Here is a 20,597-nt window from a genome sequence, read left to right on the forward strand (position 1 = left end):
TCTGAGAACGAGACTTTACAGATTTGACTAATAGTGTGTGGGGACGTACTGTACTTTTACAAATTCAGTAAGCTACAGTTACTAAATGCATTTAAGTGCAGTTTTATTAATATTTAGATGCTTATTCTAGAAATTTACTAAATTTTCTTACTTGCAATTTATATTTCTGTAATGTTTAATTGTTCAGCTTACATGGTCAAAAATTCCCCTACAGATTAATGGTTGCTTCCAAATTGATACGTCACACTGCCGCCATCTTGGCAGTTGCGCAAGGCGGAGAAATCTGCCTTCGGACAATTTTTCCCGCGTTATTTCTATTTTTGGCGCTTTCATGCTAAAAACCATTATCTCACCTTGTGCAATATCTACCAAAGCACCTGCAAGTTGCTTCACAACCACCTTTCGAGAGGACTAAGAGCGCTTCGAACGTTTTTTTCGAGGTTTGTTACCATCCACCCTCCCCTTTCGCACCGGCTACAAGTGCGAACACAGCAAATTTTGTACATACTTTTGATTATACCAATTTGTATAAATCGACAGCGTTTGTAGATATTTTGTATAGATTTTAAAGTGTATATATTGAAGATAAACTCTACGGAAAACGATGGAAGGATCAGGGATAGCTGTTCTAGAGCCAAATTCGGTTACTGGGCCTGTACCGGCTCCGGTACCAACTACAAACGCTTGGGGGAAAGCTTCGAGTTCTAGTCCATGGAAGACTTGTCAAGCGCCGGCCCCTTGTTCACTTGAGGATGTCATGAGCGAAGAACTGGCCAAGGAACTACAAGAGGAAGAGAAGGAGACTTTCCAGAAGCTAACTGCTGGCAGGTTCGTAACTAAAAATATACCCATAACCATAATTTAGGCTTTGTTGTTTACCTGTATGTGTACATACTAGTAATGTTTACTAAAAGTATTTATGAATATAGAAAGAAGTAGCCATGGCAACTTGATTGTATATCAGACGATTCTCGTATAATATCTGATATAGAATATATTGCTTTTTAAGTGCTTCGGGAAGTAAATTACTAGCAGTCACTGTTTTTGCTTCTTACTAATTTTAGAACATGACTTATAATTTGGTAGGCAAATTGAAGTAATTAATCTATTAGTAGTAAGTTTTGTATGTCTTTTACATCACATAATATATAGTAGTAATAAGGCAATGTGAATAAGTGCAAATCATAACATTTTTATATTTTCCAGTGGACCAGACTTCCTGGCTGCCCAAACAGATGACCTTGACGTCAGTGATGACCTTCTGCTGGCCCAGATGTTACAGCGGGAGTTTGACCTTGAACATGACCAGATGCTGCGCATGGAGGAGAAGAAGGTCAACGGAGACAGCAGAGGTCAGCACCAACGATTTAAGTTTTTTCGTGGTACTTTTATGTTTGCGTGGTCACTTCTGTACCATGAACTTGTCAACCGTCAACAAATACTTCATTGACTTTCTTTTTCCAGCACTGTGAACATGAAGTTCCATTTTCCTCAGTCAGTGACCTTTTGATACCACAAACATAAAGTGAATTACAGAATAACAGTATGTGTGTTCTTTTTCTTACAGTGACCATCTCGTTTGAGAACTACCGAATGGTTCACCCGGCAGAGACAGAGGACAGCAGTGGCAGTGATGAGGACCTGGACACACCAGAGGATGCCTGGGAACAGGGTAACGAGTAGTTTAATTAATTCTTCCTTAAGTTAATGACCTCAGTGTAGTGAGGTTTTTTTGTTGTTGTCATTGATAGTGAGTTTCCATAGTCATTTCTACAATTGCTATGTGTGTCATTTTTCTTCTTTGGCTGTCACTATGAGTATGGTAACTGGTGCTACAGCAGACACCCTGTGGTGCTGGATTACATTATGTAGCAAGTTGCAGGACAGAGTTTGGGAGGGGCTGGTAACCATATTTGAATGTGTTTGATTCAGAATAAACAAAGCAGTAGCTTGTTGGGCTAGACCATATGAAGGTAAACATTCTGCATTTGCTTTCCAAATGTTACTATCTTTCTAGTTATATATTCTTTAAGTGGAATGTATATCTGTATCAAGTAATGCTATTTTGTATTCATAGATAGCTGTTATTTACATTGTTCATATTTGTACTATTGTAATTTGTAGACACCCCAGCGACTGTGCCCAAGCGAGGGTACACAGGCCGGGGACAGAACATGGTCACCAAACATGACGCCAAGATCTGTGGGCAGAAAAACTCTGCTAGGATGATGCAGGTTTGCTCATACTTATCATAGAAACGTTAAAATCTATTATAATATTCATAATGGCAAAATGATTAAGTTTTAACTTTCAATCCAACACAAAGAATAAGCAATTTTAGTTACCAAAGTTGTACTCCACTTAAATGTCTACACTACACATTGTTGTACTACACCAAAACTGCATTGTTGTACTACGCTACACATGTACAATAAAGGTCTTCATTTATTCATTCATTGTTGCACTGTACTTAAGACTAAAACACTACACAATTGTCTACTAGACTGAAGTTCCCAACACTACACATTGTTGCACAGTACTACACTAAAATGTCTAACATTAGTGTTGTAGTAGCTTGTACTACTAAGATTTCTAACACCACACAATGTTGTCCAGTTCCCCCCAGACTTCCACAGTGGAGACAGTGTAGGCATGGTTCTACCCAACCATGTGTACAACACACTGAAAGTCCACTCCTACAAGGAAGACCATCGCAGCCACAGGGTTCATGATAAGAAGGAGATCTCAACAGCTGTAAGTCTTCTCGTGCTCTGTTCCTGAGGTTTATACATGTAGCTTAAGAAAGACCCAATATTTTTTTATATATGAAGATTTACCACCTTTGTGGAAGGATTGAAGATGTCAAACCTGAGACCAGACTGCAACGTTGTATTTTCTGGTCTCAGGTTTGTATAATAAAACAGTTTTCATATACACAGATTCATAATCCTTGTTCAACACCAAGGACAGGCCTGTTTTCATGTGTTGATGGTGTTCAGCACCAAGGACAGTTCTGTTCTTAAGTGTGGATAGTGTTCATGTCCCTCCTTGGCATTGAACAGTATCTACACATAACAATTCGCTTTTAAACTTGAACTTCACATAACCAGTTAACTACTTTCAACACGCCACTTTTGTACAAAAAGTACAAGCTCCATAAGACCGGACGGTAAGATTTGATATGTTTTTTTGGCATATCTTATTACTTGGATGTCTAACATTCACTGGTGTTCTGTGAATATTGTATACCAGAATTTTCTAACCTTCATCCATGTATTTTTTTTGTTTTTTCTAGGAACAAGCCATTGACCCCAAAACCCGTCTGCTGCTGTACAAGTTGGTGAATGCTGAGATCCTGGAGTGCATCAACGGCAGCATCAGTACTGGGAAGGAGGCCTGTGTGTTTCATGCCTTCGGTGGCAAGTAAGTCACTTTATTTCTTTATGAAGGAAAACTTGCCTTTCCCAAGCATATAACAGTGAGGCCATTCTACTCTCCAAGCAGAGGTAGGGTTTTGGGGATTTTTAGCGTGTTTTTAGGCTTTTTTATCAGGGTTTCTTTTTTGCGGAAAAAAAAAATTCAGTGCAAAAAAGAAACCCTGATAAAAAGGCCTAAAAACACGCTAAAAATCCCCAAAACCCTACCTCTGCTTGGAGAGTAAGGCCATTCAGAGATTTGAACCCAGAACTTTCAGATTCTGAGTCATTATAACCAAAACCACAAGACCACCTTGCCACCTTCAGATGAACTGTCCTTGGTTTGTCGATGAAGGTTAGACATCCAGGTAATGCATTACACAACGAAACAGTTACTCAAGCAACTAGATAGATTTAAAAAATTTTGACTAACATTTTCCCTGTGTGTTTTTTTGTGTCTTCCAGAATGGGTGACCTCCTGGTTCCCAACGAATGTGCCATCAAGGTGTTCAAGACGACGCTGAACGAGTTTCGCACACGAGATCGCTACATCAAGGAGGACTTCCGCTTCAAGGATCGCTTCAGTAAACTCAACCCCCGCAAAATCATCAAGTTGTGGGCAGAGAAGGAGATGCACAACCTCAACAGGTTAGTTGAAAGAGTTTTGTCTTCACTTATTTGGATATCAATCAATAGTTTTTTTTTGCTCTGTTTCTTTATCTTCTCCAAATGAAGGTCAGTGTCCTGAACCAGATGTCTGTCACCATGGTAACTGGTGTTGGGTTACATCATGTTGCAATTTTATAGTAGGAGGGATTTAGACTCCTGTCACCATGTATGTGAATGTATTTGAATAAGAATCAACAGAGCAGACCATATGCGAAGGTAAACATTACGCATTTGCTTTGCAAATGTTACCTTTCTAGTTGAGTAATTGTTTTTTTGGCGTATATACATATTTTCTTCAATTTTTTTGACAGAATGCGTCGTGCAGGCATCCCGTGCCCGGAAGTTGTCCTGCTGAGGAAGCACATCCTGGTGATGTCATTCATCGGTCAGAACCAGCAGCCGGCCAAGAAACTCAAGGACATCCAACTGTCAGCTGACCAGTGGCAGCAGGCCTACGCTCAGTGTCTGGATGTAAGTTTTAAATGTGTTACAGTACTACTAATAGGTAAATCAGAGAGTATACGTGTGTGTGTGTGTGTTTGTGCATATGTTCATCGGTCAGAACCAGCAGCCGGCCAAGAAACTCAAGGACATCCAACTGTCAGCTGACCAATGGCAGCAGGCCTACGCTCAGTGCCTGGATGTAAGTTTGTGTTGTACTTGTACAGCGTAGGTAAATTAAAGAGAATAGTGTTTATGTGGGTGTGATTTTGTGTGATTTTGTGTGTGAGTGATTGCGTGTGTGTGTGTGTGTTTGTGTGAATGTGTGTGTGTGTGCGTGGTGTTTGTGTGTGTGTTAGTGAGTGTGTCAGTGAGTGTGTGTGTGAATGTGTGTTGTTTGTGTTTGCGTTTGTGTGTGTGTGTGTGTGTGTTTTTGTGTGTGTTTGTGTGTGTGCATGTACATGGTGCACATGTGTGCATCTGTATACATTATGTTTGATGTGTACAAAAATGTACATAATTGCAGAGGGATGGATAGATGAAGTGCACGAAATGGTCATGGAAATAAGGCTTAGTGTTTCAATAGAAATTAAAGACAACTATCACAAATTCAGGCCTGGAACAATTAGAATAAGTGATAAGTATATGATTGATAATTGAAAGTTATCAAATTAATATCCTGTGTTTCTCCACAGTTGATGTGCAGAATGTACCGTGACTGCCACCTCATCCATGCAGACCTGAGTGAGTACAACATGCTGTGGCACAATGGACAGATCTGGTTCATCGACGTGAGCCAATCCGTGGAGCCGCAGCATCCACACGCACTCGAGTTCCTGTACAGGGACTGTCGCAATGTCTACCAGGTAGTTATTTGTGACTTCTGACTCTAGATGGAAGTATTGTTTTGGGTGGTTGAGTTTGTGTGTGTACAGGGACTGTCCAAAGGCCAATTTGTACCAGGTCAGAAACAAATTTTGAAAGCGCATCTCAATAGTATATTTGAAAGTGCAGTTTTTTTTTACCTCAGTGAACTTGATACAATCATCTGTAGTGTGCTGCAGGTCTTAAATTCTCTTTTAAGTCTTTTTTTCAATAAAAAGACCTAGCAATCGACTATAGTTATGAAGTAAGATTAAACTGTTATTCCCCCAAAAAATTGGACTTACTTTGAATTTGTATTTTGTACTATGCATGTTTATAGATTTTGTTGTATTTAAACTGTGTGTAAACTGTATCTTGCTTTTATATTATGTCTGACCCTTACCTCCTTCCTTTAGATCTCAATGAAATAAAAGAGAAAAGCGGTCTGCAGGCTGATTTAAACTTCTCATGAATACACAAAGGTTCAAACAAACTGAGCCTTGCACTCTCTTGGCCTTAACCCGACCGTACACTCAGCGAGTTTTCTCTTTTGTGCATTGTTCAGTTCTTCACCAGTAAGGGAGTACCCAACGTACTGCGGCCGCATGAACTGTTCAACAAAGTGTCAGACATGGACATAAAGGCTGGGGAGGACAAGGACTGTTTGGCACAGGTAGGAGGCAATTTTATAACTCTGATACAAGCAATCGCAATAGCACGTATGCCAATGAAGGTTAGACATCCAGGTAATAAGGAACGCCAAGCAACAGGATATGATTTTGGAAACGGACAGACGTTTCAGGTAGTATCCACTAGCTTTCATCAGTGACACTGGTGAGATCTCAAAATCATCAGCTTTATATAACCATGAACAAGTACATTTGAAATTATATGCAGATAAAGTGAAGACAAGTTTTTTGATAGTCCAATAGGAAACAAAAGTTACACAAAATTCACAACAGGAGGTAAAGTATTATCTGTCTTTGGGGCAATCCCACAAACTTACTACAGTCTCACTGTATTGAGTTTCAAAAAGTTTTGTCAAATACATTAGGAGGCAACAATACACAATGTCATTTACACAACAAAATTTGCACCAACAGGTTTCTGGAGCAAGTCATTGTAGATAAAAAGCTACATTTGTATGTATAGGTCCTGATTCTTGATTTAAATCAAGCAGTTTGTAATAATCTATTTTGAAATTTTCTCTCTACTTCTAGATCCAGACCTATGAGAAAAAGGAAGAGTACCTCAGCCAGGGGATGTCTCGTGAAAACTTCGCCTTCGACTACTTCTTCGAGCGCTCAAAGCTCCAACAAGAAGCACAAAAGGCAAAAGAAGACGGAAACTCAGAGGATGACAATGATGAAACATAGCAACGCATGATGACATTATTGACTAGAAAACTGTCAGTAGAACTGTCAAAATAGACTCATGTTGCAGAATGTTTTATCAAATATAATGTAATTCAGGTCTTCTTTCATATGTGTAGAAACCTGTAGTTTGCTGTATGATTTATTATTATTATTTGGACAGAATTGCAACAAGAATTGTATTATTTGATATCTTGTGTGCAAGTATACATATAGTGACAAATAGATGGAGGAAAGTATATGGAGTTTAAGTTAAGTATGATCCTATGTTTATGTCTACATGCGGCCTCATAATGAAAATGTAAGCACTGTATTTAAAGCACTGCCTTTTCTTTACCGAAAGAAGGCATTGATTGTGCAAAGTCAAAAGTTTCTACATGTAAGTAGTTCCAAAATCAGTGTAGCACAATATACCAAATCACCATAAGCCAAGAAAATGTACAAAGTTTTGGCAGACCATGAATACATGCTGTATACAAAAGTGTGAATCAATTTTATATCAGTCTTCATGCATACGTTAATTGGAAAGTAAAATCTTAATTTATGTTTCCACATTTTAGTTGGGAAAGCCAATTGTGACAAAGAAGTAATTTTCCCAACATCTGCTTAGAGATACATGTGTAAGATTGTGTTCTTTAGTTTGATTTAGCTTTGCTCTGCAACTATCAACAGACAATGCCTTGTACAGAGCTGTACTTACTAAAGAAAAAAGAACAGACGAAAAACTGATTGAACAAAGTTCTTTATTACGTTTGTGAAGATTAATCATCCAGGATAATACTAATAAGAAAAGTTTGAATCTTTACTTCTGGATAAAATAAGAAAATAATGTCAGACGTTTCAGACGCCGTCCGGCATCTTTCATCAGTGAAATATTCAAAATTGCGGTAGAACTCGGAACGGCACCGTTAATTCTAAAAGTATTTATGTTCTAAATAAACAAATAATAAGTTAGCAACAAGCGTTCTATAGGTTCTATATACAATACACATGGTAAAGTATTAACTAATGTAATGATAAAGATAAGTGAGTCCCTAGATATGCTGTAAAGTAGAATCCCATGTACTTGAAAGTTCAACTCTAAGTCCTCCCTTCCTGTTGAGTGATGGTTTATAAAGTCTTTCATAAATCGCCTCCTTGACTCCACGCTCAAACCAGCGCGCCTCCCGGTCCAAGATGTCCGTTGATTCAAGATGAAAAGAATGTGCTTTATGTTTGTCCAGATGGTGCCATATGGCCGAAGAAAATCCACTGTTACTGGCCCTGCAGTGTTGCTTATATCTTTCCTTGAGCGGCTGACTGGTCTCCCCGATGTACGTTTCTTTGCATTGATAATCTTCACATTTTAGTCTGTAAATGACATCCGATTTCACACAGTTTTTAAGTTTTTAACTGTGTGAAATCGGATGTCATTTACAGACTAAAATGTGAAGATTATCAATGCAAAGAAACGTACATCGGGGAGACCAGTCAGCCGCTCAAGGAAAGATATAAGCAACACTGCAGGGCCAGTAACAGTGGATTTTCTTCGGCCATATGGCACCATCTGGACAAACATAAAGGACATTCTTTTCATCTTGAATCAACGGACATCTTGGACCGGGAGGCGCGCTGGTTTGAGCGTGGAGTTAAGGAGGCGATTTATGAAAGACTTTATAAACCATCACTCAACAGGAAGGGAGGACTTAGAGTTGAACTTTCAAGTACATGGGATTCTACTTTACAGCATATCTAGGGACTCACTTATCTTTATCATTACATTAGTTAATACTTTACCATGTGTATTGTATATTGAATCTATAGAACGCTTGTTGCTAACTTATTATTTGTTTATTTAGAACATAAATACTTTTAGAATTAACGGTGCCGTTCCGAGTTCTACCGCAATTTTGAATATTTCACTGATGAAAGATGCCGGACGGCGTCTGAAACGTCTGACATTATTTTCTTATTTTATCCAGAAGTAAAGATTCAAACTTTTCTTAAAAGTTCTTTATTGTGTTTGCATTTTTTTAGTTCAATGGAAGAAAATTTACATGTCCTCATTGCAAAAAGCTTCTCTGGAAAGTACAGAAAAGAGTCAGCATCGTAAAATTTCCACAAAATGGCCCCAAACTAATAAGAAATTGTAGTACAATCCCTTAAGTTCTAGTGTGTACATCAGAATGCTACAAAACTAATGGAAGACTTACCCGGAAGAATTGACTTAAGACCAGCTTACTATTACTGTATGTGCATTTTGCTATTGTATTTTTGAAAAGCATGGAAATACTTTACGTAATAATTGTCACCCAAATACTTTCACAGACATTAAACATATATCAAATCTTTTATTAAATTCAATACAATCTTTATCAAATTCTTAAACACATTTCCTATTATTGTAAGCCAGAACTTTTTTTTCAAATTTATATGTTTTTATCAGCAGCAATTTTTCTTCGAAAAGAGTAGAAAAGGCATGAAGAATTACAAACACCAGTGAATGAGTTTCTATTGAAATGTGGTACTTTTAAAGAAATGCAAGCAGCATAAAGTAGAGTGGATTCATTCCTTGAGCTACATGTAACCAACATCTGGAGCTACAATGTTCCTGTTAGATCTTTTATTCAACCAGTCACAACCAGTTTCACCTTGTCGGCTACTCAAAGTAATACCAAGGCTTTTTTGAAGCCAACTGCAACAGGCAAAATAAAAGTTCTACATGGGAACTTTGTGGCTCTAAATGAGGGAAGACTGTGGTGTGAAAGATGTTGGTTGGCTTGAGGAATGAATCCACTCTACTTTATACTTGTCAGAAATGCAAGCAGGTTTATTGGGTTAACACTAAGTGACCAGTGATATGGTTCTAAGGGTGGGTACGGCGCGGCGACTTCTGTCTCTAGTCGAGTTTGGGCTCTCCAGCGACGATGTCCCTCTCGATACCGCACTCATCCTGACCACGCAGGATCTTGAAGAAACCTGCAAGAAGGAAAATAAGAAAAAATCAGAGCAACGTCAGACTTCTGAAATTGTTTTGAGGGTTTTTTGAAGGCCGGAGGGAGAATGGACCTTCGGGAGGTCTGGGACTGAATACATCATGATATAAGTCTATCTGGTCCTGTCCTTGGTACTAAAATGTCTATCTGGTCCTGTCCTTGGTACTAAAATGTCTATCTGGTCCTGTCCTTGGTATTAAAATGTCTATCTGTTGCTGTCCTTGGTACTAAAATGTCTATCTGGTCCTGTCCTTGGTATTAAAATGTCTATCTGGTGCTGTCTTTGGTACTAAAATGTCTATCTGGTCCTGTCCTTGGTGCTAAAATGTCTACCTGGTGCTGTCCTTGGTACTAAAATGTCTACCTGGTGTTGTCCTTGGTACTAAAATGTCTACCTGGTGCTGTCCTTGGTACTAAAATGTCTACCTGGTGCTGTCTTTGGTATTAAAATGTCTATCTGGTGCTGTCTTTGATACTAGAAGGTCTATCTGGTCCTGTCCTTGGTACTAGAAGGTATATCTGGTCCTGTCCTTGGTACTAAAATGTCTATCTGGTGCTACCCTTGGTACTAAAATGTCTATCTAGTGCTGTCCTTGGTACTAGAAGGTCTATCTGGTCCTGTCCTTGGTACTAGAAGGTCTATCTGGTCCTGTCCTTGGTGCTAGAAGGTCTACCTGGTCCTGTCCTTGGTACTAGAAGGTCTATGACCGTCTATCTGGTCCTGTCTTTGGTACTAAAAGTCTAAGAGATTACAGGAAAATGCATCTACAACAGCAACACCTGTGCTGTGCAATATGAACCAGTCAGAATTGCCCTGAGGAAGGTGACAGACGGTCACCGAAACGTCCGCTGAATATAAGACTTGGTTGTGTGAAAAGAGTCTCTTTACTCTTGTGTATTTTTGTATCTATTTTTATGTTGTACCATGTAATAACTAAACTAACTACTACAACTGTTATCAGTATCATATGTGCTGCACATGTAACATGATACATACTAGTGGTGCCACCAGATTCTAAGGTAAAAGTTCAAAGTTCATGACATAATCCTTACCCATATCGCCCCAGTCAGAGTTCCAGCTGTTGGCGATCAGCCAATAGGGAGTCCCGCTCTCCGTGCCCCAGCCAATCATCTTCACCGCATGGCCGCCGAGCTCCGCGCCAGACTCGTGCTGGTACACACCTGGAGGAACATCAGCCAATGGGAGCAGTCAACACATCTGATATTGTGTTACATATGTCTGTCGCAAATTCTCATTGGTCGACAAATTTACATTTCATAAATCAGCCAATGAGATCTCTTACATTACACATTCCACTCAATATGTGTTCTACATTCTGATTGGTCAATAGTAGGTTACCACTTGACAAATTGCCAATGGGATCAGTTAACACAGATTTGCAACAGTGTTCCACAAATTCTGATTGGTCAACAGGAAAGCTATAGAATTGGATGCTTTTCAGAACACTTTTTACTGAAAAGCACTAAATGGGGGTTTCAAGAACACTTTTTAATAAAATGCACTTAATAGGGGTTTCTAGAACACTTTTTACTCAAAAGCACTTAATAGGGGTTTCTAGAACACTTTTTAATGAAAAGCACTTGATGGGGGTTTCTAAAAACCTAGGTTCTTTACCTATCACCAGTAAGTGGACTTGTAGTGAGTGTGTGTTTGAGTGGTTGAGTGAGTGTGCATGAGTACGTGTGTGTGTGTGTGTGTGTGAATAAGTAAGTGTGTGAGTGTGCAAGTGAGTGTGTGTGTGAGTGAGAGAGTGATTTACGTACCAGACTTGTAGTGAGGGAAGTCAGCGTACACAGTAAAGGCAGCCTCCACTGGTCCGTTAGTCATGATTTCCATCTGGATCTGCTGCACCTTGGCGCTCACAGAGTAGGCAGACTTGGCTGTAACACGTAAAACAATTTTAATATGCTGTTCATATATTCAAATATATTAATTACCTAGTACGTATACATTGTACCAGTTTTGCACAGATTGTTGCAAGAGACCAAACTACAAGGTTTGATCCACTTACACTGAGATGGACCCCTATTTTCTTTCTTTATAAATGTGTTGGGGTCTATATCTTTAACATACATAAGGTATTGCTCTCCTCAACCACAGGATGTCAAAAACATGCCTTTAGTTACAGTTAGTTATTCCCAACAAAATTCTAGCTACATGTACATTATTAATAATTAGTGTTTTTCACTCACAAAAAGTTGACCTACATCATAATCACGTGCAACAAAATCAGGTGCCTTCAAAATCAAAACTTCACATGCAATGTGTAAATAAAAGCTTGATATTAAATACATTTATAACCACACAGTGACCCACCGAAGTGCTTGTCCTTCTCGTAGGTGACGTTGTAGCCAGATTCGCAGGACTTCTTGCACCTCGGGGTGGGCTCAATCTTACCACAGGCGGGACGGGAACCGTTAATGTGGTGCTCACAGGGGGCGATCTCGTACGGCTGGCAACCCTGGTGGGAGGGAAGAAATGAGTGAGTGAAGGAATGAATGAATGAGTGATTGAATGAGTGAATGAATGTATGAGTGAATACATGAATGAGTGAATGAATGAGTGAAAGAATGAGTGATGAATGAGTGAATGAATGAATGAGTGAATGAATGACTGAATAAATGAATGAATGAATGAGTGAATGTATAAATGAATGAATTTATCATTGTGTCTTGCGACAGTGTCACCTAGCCCATATGGGGTTATAAAACATCAGTACAGTACAGCCAAGCCTGCTTTACCTGCTTGGAGCCATAGGGCCCACCTGTGACCAGGCCGTCCCTCTTCCAGAACTCCCAGGCTGCCTCAGGGAAACCACCATGGCATCTGGTAAATGTATAAAATTATTGTTCAGTATAATTATGTAATAATCATTGAATTACGGTGTGGTCACATGGTATGATTTTGACCCAGTAGAATTTTCGAGCAGGCTGTAATAGAACAAACCACCTACAAGTAAAAGGATTTAAGAGTCCAAGAAAATCACATTTTTTAATTTTTTGCCTTAACAGTTTATAATTTTTATTAGTCAGAATCAGCTGGTCGGAATCATTTGTATCCAAAAGCCATGAACGAAATCAGTTTATTTTGCAACAAAAATCACTTCAAAACTGTTGTTAAGACGGTAACTCGGTAAAAATTCATTCAATTTTGAAACCATCAGAATCATGTCCCTACAATTTGAAACAAAAAATTGATTGAAAGTGATCAGATTTCAGAATGTTTAAAATTATCAATTTCAAATTTCTTTCATTTTTTTGTTTTAGTCTGTTTAGTTAACTTGATTTTTAATCTTTTCAATTTGATTTCTTTTCTTTTCTTGTTGCTTGTTGTCTCACCCGTTGCCACAGTTTTTGCAGCATGAGTTGAGGTCTTCAGCAGAAATGTGAGCCATGGTGCTGCCCTTGGAGGCTACACAGATTCGGTCACTCATAGCCTCAACAGCTGCAAGGGCCTAAAAAAACAAATCCCCACCATGTTAGTACTAATGTAATCTAGGCCACACCAATTTAATTTGTTGGTTCTCAGATTTTTTCAGAAAAAATATGAAGCGACAGGGCAAAAAAATAGACCTAGGCATCCTCTGATAGCCGGGGCCAAATGCTAGGAAAGGAGCCATGAGGTCAACATACCAGGTTGGTGTTGAATTCAAACAATGAATTTTAAACTTGTTGTCAAACCGATGCATTGATAGATGGGAAAACTGTAACAACAAGGAAGAAAAGGACTTTTCTCAACTGTTGGGGGCAAAATTGAGCATTTTGGAGTTGATTCAGAACCAGAATCTTTTTCTCTTTGCAAATCAGAAAAAAAAAAGAGACAGGCAAATCTGAGAACCAACTACATGTAATTACATTCATTTGGTGTGGCCTTAGCGTACAACATCTGTAACTATGGACTTACCCCATGCCACATGTTTCACAACAAGCCATGAGGTTTTCTGACGAAAGGTGGACTTGGACTTTTCCGTTTGATGCGACGCACACACGGTCACTCATAGCCTCAGCACCGGCTTCAGCCTAGGGGGGGAGATTGGCAAAGCAGGGGGAGGGGGTAGCAAAGAGGGGGTAGATAGGAGGGGAAGAGAACAGGGGAGTAGAGGGGAAGGGGTTGAGGGGTAGGGGGAGTAGAGGCAAATTGATTTGATTCATTTGATTGGTTGATTATATATTATACAAATCAAATTTTCTCATACAGATTAAAATCTAAATCATTCTACCTGTTTCTAGGGATGATAAATGCTTGCATACATGTAATCTCTCCCAAATTTTTGTTGAAAATGCCCACTTCAGGTGACATGTACATGTATTTCCTGTCTAAAGAAATAAAACTAACAAATATGTGATTTTCAAGAATTTTTTTAGCTAATGCCCACACAAGACTAGCATTGTTAATGATTTAATTTCTTGAAAAATCATGCTTGACACAATTTCATTGATTTTCCTTGGCTTAGATCTGTTGACAGAGTAGGGTACAGCATTATACAGAAAAGCTGCCACAAAAGCTGCAAAGAACTGCAGATTTACCCAGCAGGATCCGCAGGAGCCCTGGTCGCGAACCTCCTTGATGGTGGGGCAGTTAGCCCACTGGGTACGAGAGTCAAACGTGTCCGGAATGTCCTGGGAACAAGAACAGCACAAAAATCATTCTCTTGTTTCCAATGTAGAAAATGGCAGACTACATGTATGTAGCATGACTATGAATGAAAGAAGTTGGATGATAAAAAAGATTTGATAGTGAAATAAGTTGACTTCCAAGTTCTTAATGCATACTATCAAAATGAAGCTATTTTCTTCGTGCAAGTTGACTTAATTATATATTACATGGTAGGCTACTTTAATTTTGTCTCTGAAACATTAACTGACAAAATGGAATTGTAAATATGTTCATTGACATCTATACAATATTATACCATGTGTTGATTGTAAAATCAACATTATGAAAGTGGATTTCACTTAAATTACAAATTTTAAAAGCTATATTCTGCATTTCATAAAATCATCATTAATGTAAAGATTATACTTCTCCCTGCTACCTTAACCTATAGCCAATACAGAATCGATAGCAAATATCTACTTCAGTGTTTCTTAGACATACTAAGTGTTACCTGAGCGTTGAGTTCGTGCAGTTTGAGTGGGAGTTTGTGGTTGTTAGGGTCCCTGATCACACCACACAGCCCCTTCACGTAGGACACTGTCGCTCCCTCAAAGTTCCACCCCGCCTGGAATACAAAATGGTACAGTCCACTTGGTACAATGTTCACCCAACAACCAGTATACTAGCACTTGATGTTTAAGTAACTATGATGTTTCATTCTATACCCTTTTCTTTTTTATACTACAAAATGCATCATACTATATGTTCAATAGTCATTGCCATACATTGTTACATTAAATTTTGTACATGTACAACTGTCATGCAATAAAGTTCTTCCAAGCAGCTTTGGAGCCAAATGAATGTACCTTTTGTGATCTGTTTGCAGAAGTCAGACTTATACTTTGGGGGTTCTGACACAATGCAGTCAGAGTGTTCAAGTAAGTTTGGTCAGCCACCTGTTTGCAGGTCCCTCTCAATCGTACATTAGCAGGCCAAGGTTAATTCTGCCTGAAATTTCTTATTACCTTCCATTTGACTACTTTAGTAGGACGAAGGTTAATTTCTGTGCAAGATTTCTTACCTTCCATCAGCCATGTGACTAAGTTAGCAAGTCTAAGGTTAATTTTGTGTGAGATTTCTAATACCTTCCATGTTGTGACTACCTTTTGATTTTTCAGTGAGATTTCTTACCTTCAATGTGGTGTTAATGGAATTGTCTAGCTTAGCAGGTTACAGGTTAATTTCTGTGTGAGATCTCTAACCTTCCATACCTTAGCACGGCAAAAGGTTAAGTTCAGTGTGACTACCTTAGTAGACCGGAGGTTAATTTCTGTCTTAGATTTCTTACCTTCCAGGTGGTTTCGATGGAGTTGACATAATCGATGATCTCCTGAGTCAGCGGCTGGTGGATCGGGAACTCCTTAGCGGAGACCGCCGCGAACACGGACAAGACAACCCAGGCAAACATTGTGGATCTGACAACAAACAGGAGAGGAGAAAAATAGTCAAGACAGAAAGTGTAGAAAATGATCTCAAGCCAGTTAAGCTTATACATAGCAGAGACTCTTCCACTGGTGTGACAGAGAAGATATGTACTAGTCCATTGTACTAGGGGAAATTCCCCTATATAGCTAGCTCTTTTTGACAAGCACAATGAAAAGTAGCGTGCATGTTGGGTCAGAGACAAAGCCAGGATTCAAACCCAGGCCTTCGTTGTCCAATTTTAACTTAAAGGATACATTATTCCTACAATACCCTCCAACCTTCTTACCATCTAATGATCTGAAAAACGTAAAAAGAGCAGCCCAAGAGGCAAGACCAAAAAATATGCAAACAACTGAAAATGGCAAATCCAAAAAGCAGACCTACATACATGTATGTGGGAACGCTCAGAGAACAAAGAACTGAAGTGTAATGTCACCTGCCTTGGGCTACCTGTAAACCTTGTGACTGTCACCTGATCTTCACAATAGCCGTAAATAACTGATGTAATCACAATGTAGTTGTTGCAACACCTCATCAAAAAATCAACCGTGTATACTTGCTAAAGCTAACTGTGGTTCACAGATATGAAAAATTAGTACTTCAAGAAAACTCTTAGACTATTGTTTTAGTGATCATTATCCTTTACTTGATAAATCTATGTATTGCTGTTATAGAAGCTCCAGTGTTAGATAAGGTTTCTGCCCTTTGGAACGTAATTATCATGTGACTCTACTGTACATAATCTAATATTTGCACCCACTGAAATTACTCCAAGATAGTAACTAATAGTGTTACCCTGGCCAGGCAAAACAAGTATAGCAGCCTAGAACAATTGATTATGATGAATTTATTCTTACAACATGAAGAGTGGTATTTTTTTCTTTCTCCCATTCAAAAAGACTAAGCTGTAAAAACAGTGTTATGAGTCTGCTAAAGAGACTACATGTTAATTCTTATGTGCACTTTAGCCTGCATATTAATTACATCAACAGGTTAATTGACATTCTATAAATCTATGTGTTTGCAGATTTTACTACATGTTCTAGCAAACAAGACTTCTAACTAGTAACTGACTTATTTCTAGCCCTGCTAAGCTCACACCCTCCCCTGATGGAACTTTGGCCCCTGTATTGTAAAGCCTGTCCCTGATTAAACATGAAAGCTGCACCTCGTGAGAACCTTGTGCTTTACCTGGGCACACCTGATCTAGATGTTTACCCAAAGGTGCGTTGCCTAAGGACATGTAGAAAAGGCCTTTCCTATTGTTCTCTTACTACTAGTCTTAGAATATTATACTATTTTATAGGCTGTGACGACCAAAGAACAAAAACTTGGAAGACCACATTGCAAAGACTATACTATACTATCTAAATCTAATATAAGTTTCTTGCAAAAAAATAGGTTGTGGAAGTATATATATAACGTTATATATTTTAGTGCTCTACCTGGGTAAACCAAATTTATAAAGGTGCATCGCCTAAGGGTAGACACAGAAAAGGTCTTTCCCATTGTTCTCTTAGAATATGTTGCAGGTTGTGACTCACAAACAACAAAAGCTTGAAAGACTACTAGATATTATTCTAATTTTCTTGCAAAAAATTAACTGTGAAAAAGCTGACAATCATTTTCTCAGCTAGTGCTACTGTTTATATAAGACTTCTTTAGGTAATAGAGGTAGCATTCTAAGTAGAATTGGGAAATTAGGATCTTATACTTTAGAACTTAGCAGTGGGATTCGAACCCGTGACTTTGAGTCATCAGTGCCAGGCACCACAACGGTAGAGAAATTTGATCCCAATTCCCATGCTCAGCTCTCTGTTCAATCAGAATACAAACTCTTGCCTCTGCGTTTAGCTAACACAAAGCTAAAACACGATCCTAAGTGAACACAAAATCACAGTCACTTCCTAAAAACTTTTGAACATAATTTTGAAGCAACCACCTTGATTGCAAAACACACAAGAGCAGCGACCAAAGACTAGAGCAAAAATGCACCAAATTTTGTCATTTTCTTCCATGTCAGTCCCATTTTTACCCATTTCTTGTTAGCTAGCGACCTAAAATACACATCCCCGGTCTAAAATAATTTACAAATCCTTATAAAACCGACATTAAAGCCATAAACTTGTAGAGCTACAGAAAAACGCACCTGATTCCAACACGTTGAAGCAAGGAAGAAAGAATCATGTGATGTCCAACCCGGAAGTCATGTGATGCTGCTAGTTGACCTCGGTTGACCCCACTAACTAGCTTAGTTAACGATTTTTTTCTCACCTGTATTTCTCACCTGTAGCCGGTCAATAGGTACCCTGTGTGGGTAATGAGACCGCACTTCGGGTAGTTTCGGCGGTAGCAGTTCATCTCATGTGTTCAGTACGTAAAGGTGTAGTTGTACATATCCTGGTGATTCTTCCACTCGTGTGCAATATGGTTCTTGAACTCATTTACTGATTTGCTGGACACTGCTTCCTGGGAAAGAGAGTTCCACACTCTTGTGACTCTTGAAGAGAAGAAACACTTCCTCGTCCCGTGTGATTTTTGTACTTGATACTTGAAGGAGTGGCCCCGTGTGGTAGTTGAAAGACTGGGTTCAAACATGGTCCCTCTACAGATACTGCAGCTGTTTCCAACTCTTAACTTGTCATACCCGTGTGTGATTTTGTAAAGCTGGATCACGTCTGTCCTTTGTCTTCTGAAGTGGAGTGTCGGTAACTGGAGGGCCTGGAGCCTCTGGGGATAAGACAAGTGGGACACTGACTCCACAAGCTTCGTAGCTCTTCTCTGTACTCTTTCGACACTGTCCCTGTCTCTCTTGGTTCTAGGACACCAGATCACCGTTGCATACTCCAAATGTGGCCGGACTAGGCTCTTGTAAAGAGGTAGAAAAGCCTCCTTGTCCAGGTACTTGAAGGTGTGCCTGATTGCACCCAGAACTCTGTTGGCCTTATTTACTTGAATCTGGACATGTGTGCTGAACTTGAGGTCACTGTCAATCGTCACCCCCAAGTCTTTCTCCTCATGTGTCACCTTCAGCGTGTGGAGTGTTCCATCTTCCTTTGTCATAGTATACTCGTGTGTGGGGTTTCTTCTTCCCAGGTGCATTACTTTGCACTTGTCAGGGTGAAACTTCATCTGCATCCTAGATGACCATCGCTGCAAAGTATTCAAGTCAGCCTGTAGGCATGTAGAGTGTAGATTGCTCGTGTGGATTTCTTGGGTCGCATGTGTTATGGTCTGACTCGTGTGGAGTTCTTCTTCTTGAGTCGCATGTGTTCTGGCCTGGCTTTCACACCCGTGTGCAATGGCATAGATCTTTGTGTCGTCCGCAAACAAGGAAACAAAGTTATGTAGCTCATCGGGTATGTCACTGACAAACATCGAGAAAAGAAGCGGTCCCAACACTGACCCTTGCGGTACGCCACTCGTCACCGCTTTCCAGCTGGATGCTTGGCCATTTACTACGACTCTCTGTCTCCTGTGAGTCAAGAAGTTTCTAATCCACAGTAGCAAGTTCTCTGCTATGCCGAAGGATTCTACTTTGTTGATCAACCTCTCATGTGGAACCGTGTCGAACGCTTTAGCGTAATCCAAGAAGATAATATCCACCGGTTCACCGTGGCTCAAAGCCTCCATCCACACATCCAGTGCCTCTAGTAGGTTTGTGACTGTGGATTTACCCTTGGAGAATCCATGTTGTTGTTCGCATGTGAGGTTGTTGAATCTCATGTGTTCTAGTATAGCATCTGATATGAATCTTTCTAGCATCTTGCAGATTATGGATGTCAATGACACCGGTCTGTAGTTAGCCGGATCTGTTCTGCATCCTTTCTTGTAAATTGGAGTCACGCATGCCTCTCTCCACTGGTCTGGAAGCTTTCCACTTTTAATACTTGAGTTGAATATAATAGTTAGAGGTTTGGCTAGCTCGTGTGCTGCTTCCTTCAAGACTCGTGGATGTATCCCATCATTCCCAGGTGACTTATCTATTCGAAGTAGCTCCAGTTGCTTTAGTACCATTTCCTCTGTAACTACTATTGTCTTCAGTAGATCACTCTGTAGGGGTTTCAGTATAAACCTTGGCACATTACTGCAATCCTCGTGTGTGAAAGTTCTGACGTACTGTGTGTTTAACACTTCGGCTTTCTTCCCGTCCTCAGTAGTCAACTTTCCTTCCTCATCTTTAAGGTCTCCCACGTTTACTCTAGTCTTTCTGCGGCTGTTGACATATCTCCAAAAGGATTTGTTGTTTGACTTCACCTCTCTGGCAATCCTTCTTTCAAATGTCCTTCTCGCTTGTCTGGCCGCATGTGTAGCTGCATTTCTTGCTGTCTTATACTTCTTCCAATCCTCTTTGCTTTTTGTGTTGAGATATCTTATCCACGTGTGAAATTTCTTCCTTGTCTTTCTGTACGTCGCATTATTCATCCATGGTGGTTTCACCCTCTGTTTCTTGCTGTTTGTTTTTCTCTTGGGAACGTGATTATTCACTGACTCGAGTATTCTGGATTGTAGTTCATCGAACGCTTCTTGTGTGCTCTTGTTTTCAAGTACTTCCTCCCAATTGAGGTTGAGGTCATTTCTGATTTCTTCAAAACTTGCTTTCTCATAGTTCAGTGATGGACTCCTTTCCCTCTCATCATGTGAATTGAAGTTAAAACTGAATTGTATTCTAACATGGTCGCTCGCTCCCAGTGGATCGTGGTGCTCAAGACCTTCCACCATTTCTGCTTCGTTGCTGAAAACCAAATCATCCACT

The 20,597-nt window shown here is 39.6% G+C and overlaps 2 protein-coding genes across 3 annotated transcripts; one reads left to right on the forward strand and one right to left on the reverse strand.

Annotated features, from left to right (window-relative positions):
* The first annotated feature begins 245 nt into the window (after positions 1-245).
* LOC109473020 (serine/threonine-protein kinase RIO3-like) lies at positions 246-7,505 on the forward strand. The gene is made up of 11 exons (XM_019772912.1): positions 246-828; positions 1,207-1,352; positions 1,568-1,672; positions 2,125-2,234; positions 2,617-2,754; positions 3,296-3,423; positions 3,882-4,064; positions 4,397-4,556; positions 5,222-5,392; positions 5,956-6,063; positions 6,611-7,505. Exons 1-11 carry the CDS (start codon positions 605-607, stop codon positions 6,764-6,766), a joined length of 1,629 nt encoding a protein of 542 aa, XP_019628471.1. The 5' UTR covers positions 246-604; the 3' UTR covers positions 6,767-7,505.
* Positions 7,506-8,748: 1,243 nt separating this feature from the next.
* LOC109473040 (cathepsin B-like) lies at positions 8,749-18,071 on the reverse strand. 2 transcript variants are annotated; one of them, XM_019772933.1, is made up of 10 exons: positions 17,991-18,071; positions 15,705-15,831; positions 14,868-14,981; positions 14,287-14,379; positions 13,099-13,214; positions 12,502-12,586; positions 12,077-12,221; positions 11,524-11,640; positions 10,792-10,920; positions 8,749-9,721 (listed from the first exon to the last, which is right to left on the reverse strand). In XM_019772933.1, the coding sequence occupies exons 1-10, from the start codon at positions 18,026-18,028 to the stop codon at positions 9,642-9,644; spliced, it is 1,044 nt and encodes a 347-aa protein (XP_019628492.1). In that variant the 5' UTR covers positions 18,029-18,071; the 3' UTR covers positions 8,749-9,641. The 2 variants fall into 2 exon arrangements, with proteins under 2 accessions (XP_019628492.1, XP_019628493.1); XM_019772934.1 differs by lacking the exon at positions 13,099-13,214 and adding an exon at positions 13,664-13,779.
* Between the last annotated feature and the right edge of the window lie 2,526 nt (positions 18,072-20,597).

The sequence above is a fragment of the Branchiostoma belcheri genome, unplaced genomic scaffold (assembly GCF_001625305.1).
Source record: "Branchiostoma belcheri isolate BF01 breed outbred unplaced genomic scaffold, Haploidv18h27 scaffold29, whole genome shotgun sequence".
Lineage (NCBI taxonomy): Eukaryota > Metazoa > Chordata > Leptocardii > Amphioxiformes > Branchiostomatidae > Branchiostoma > Branchiostoma belcheri.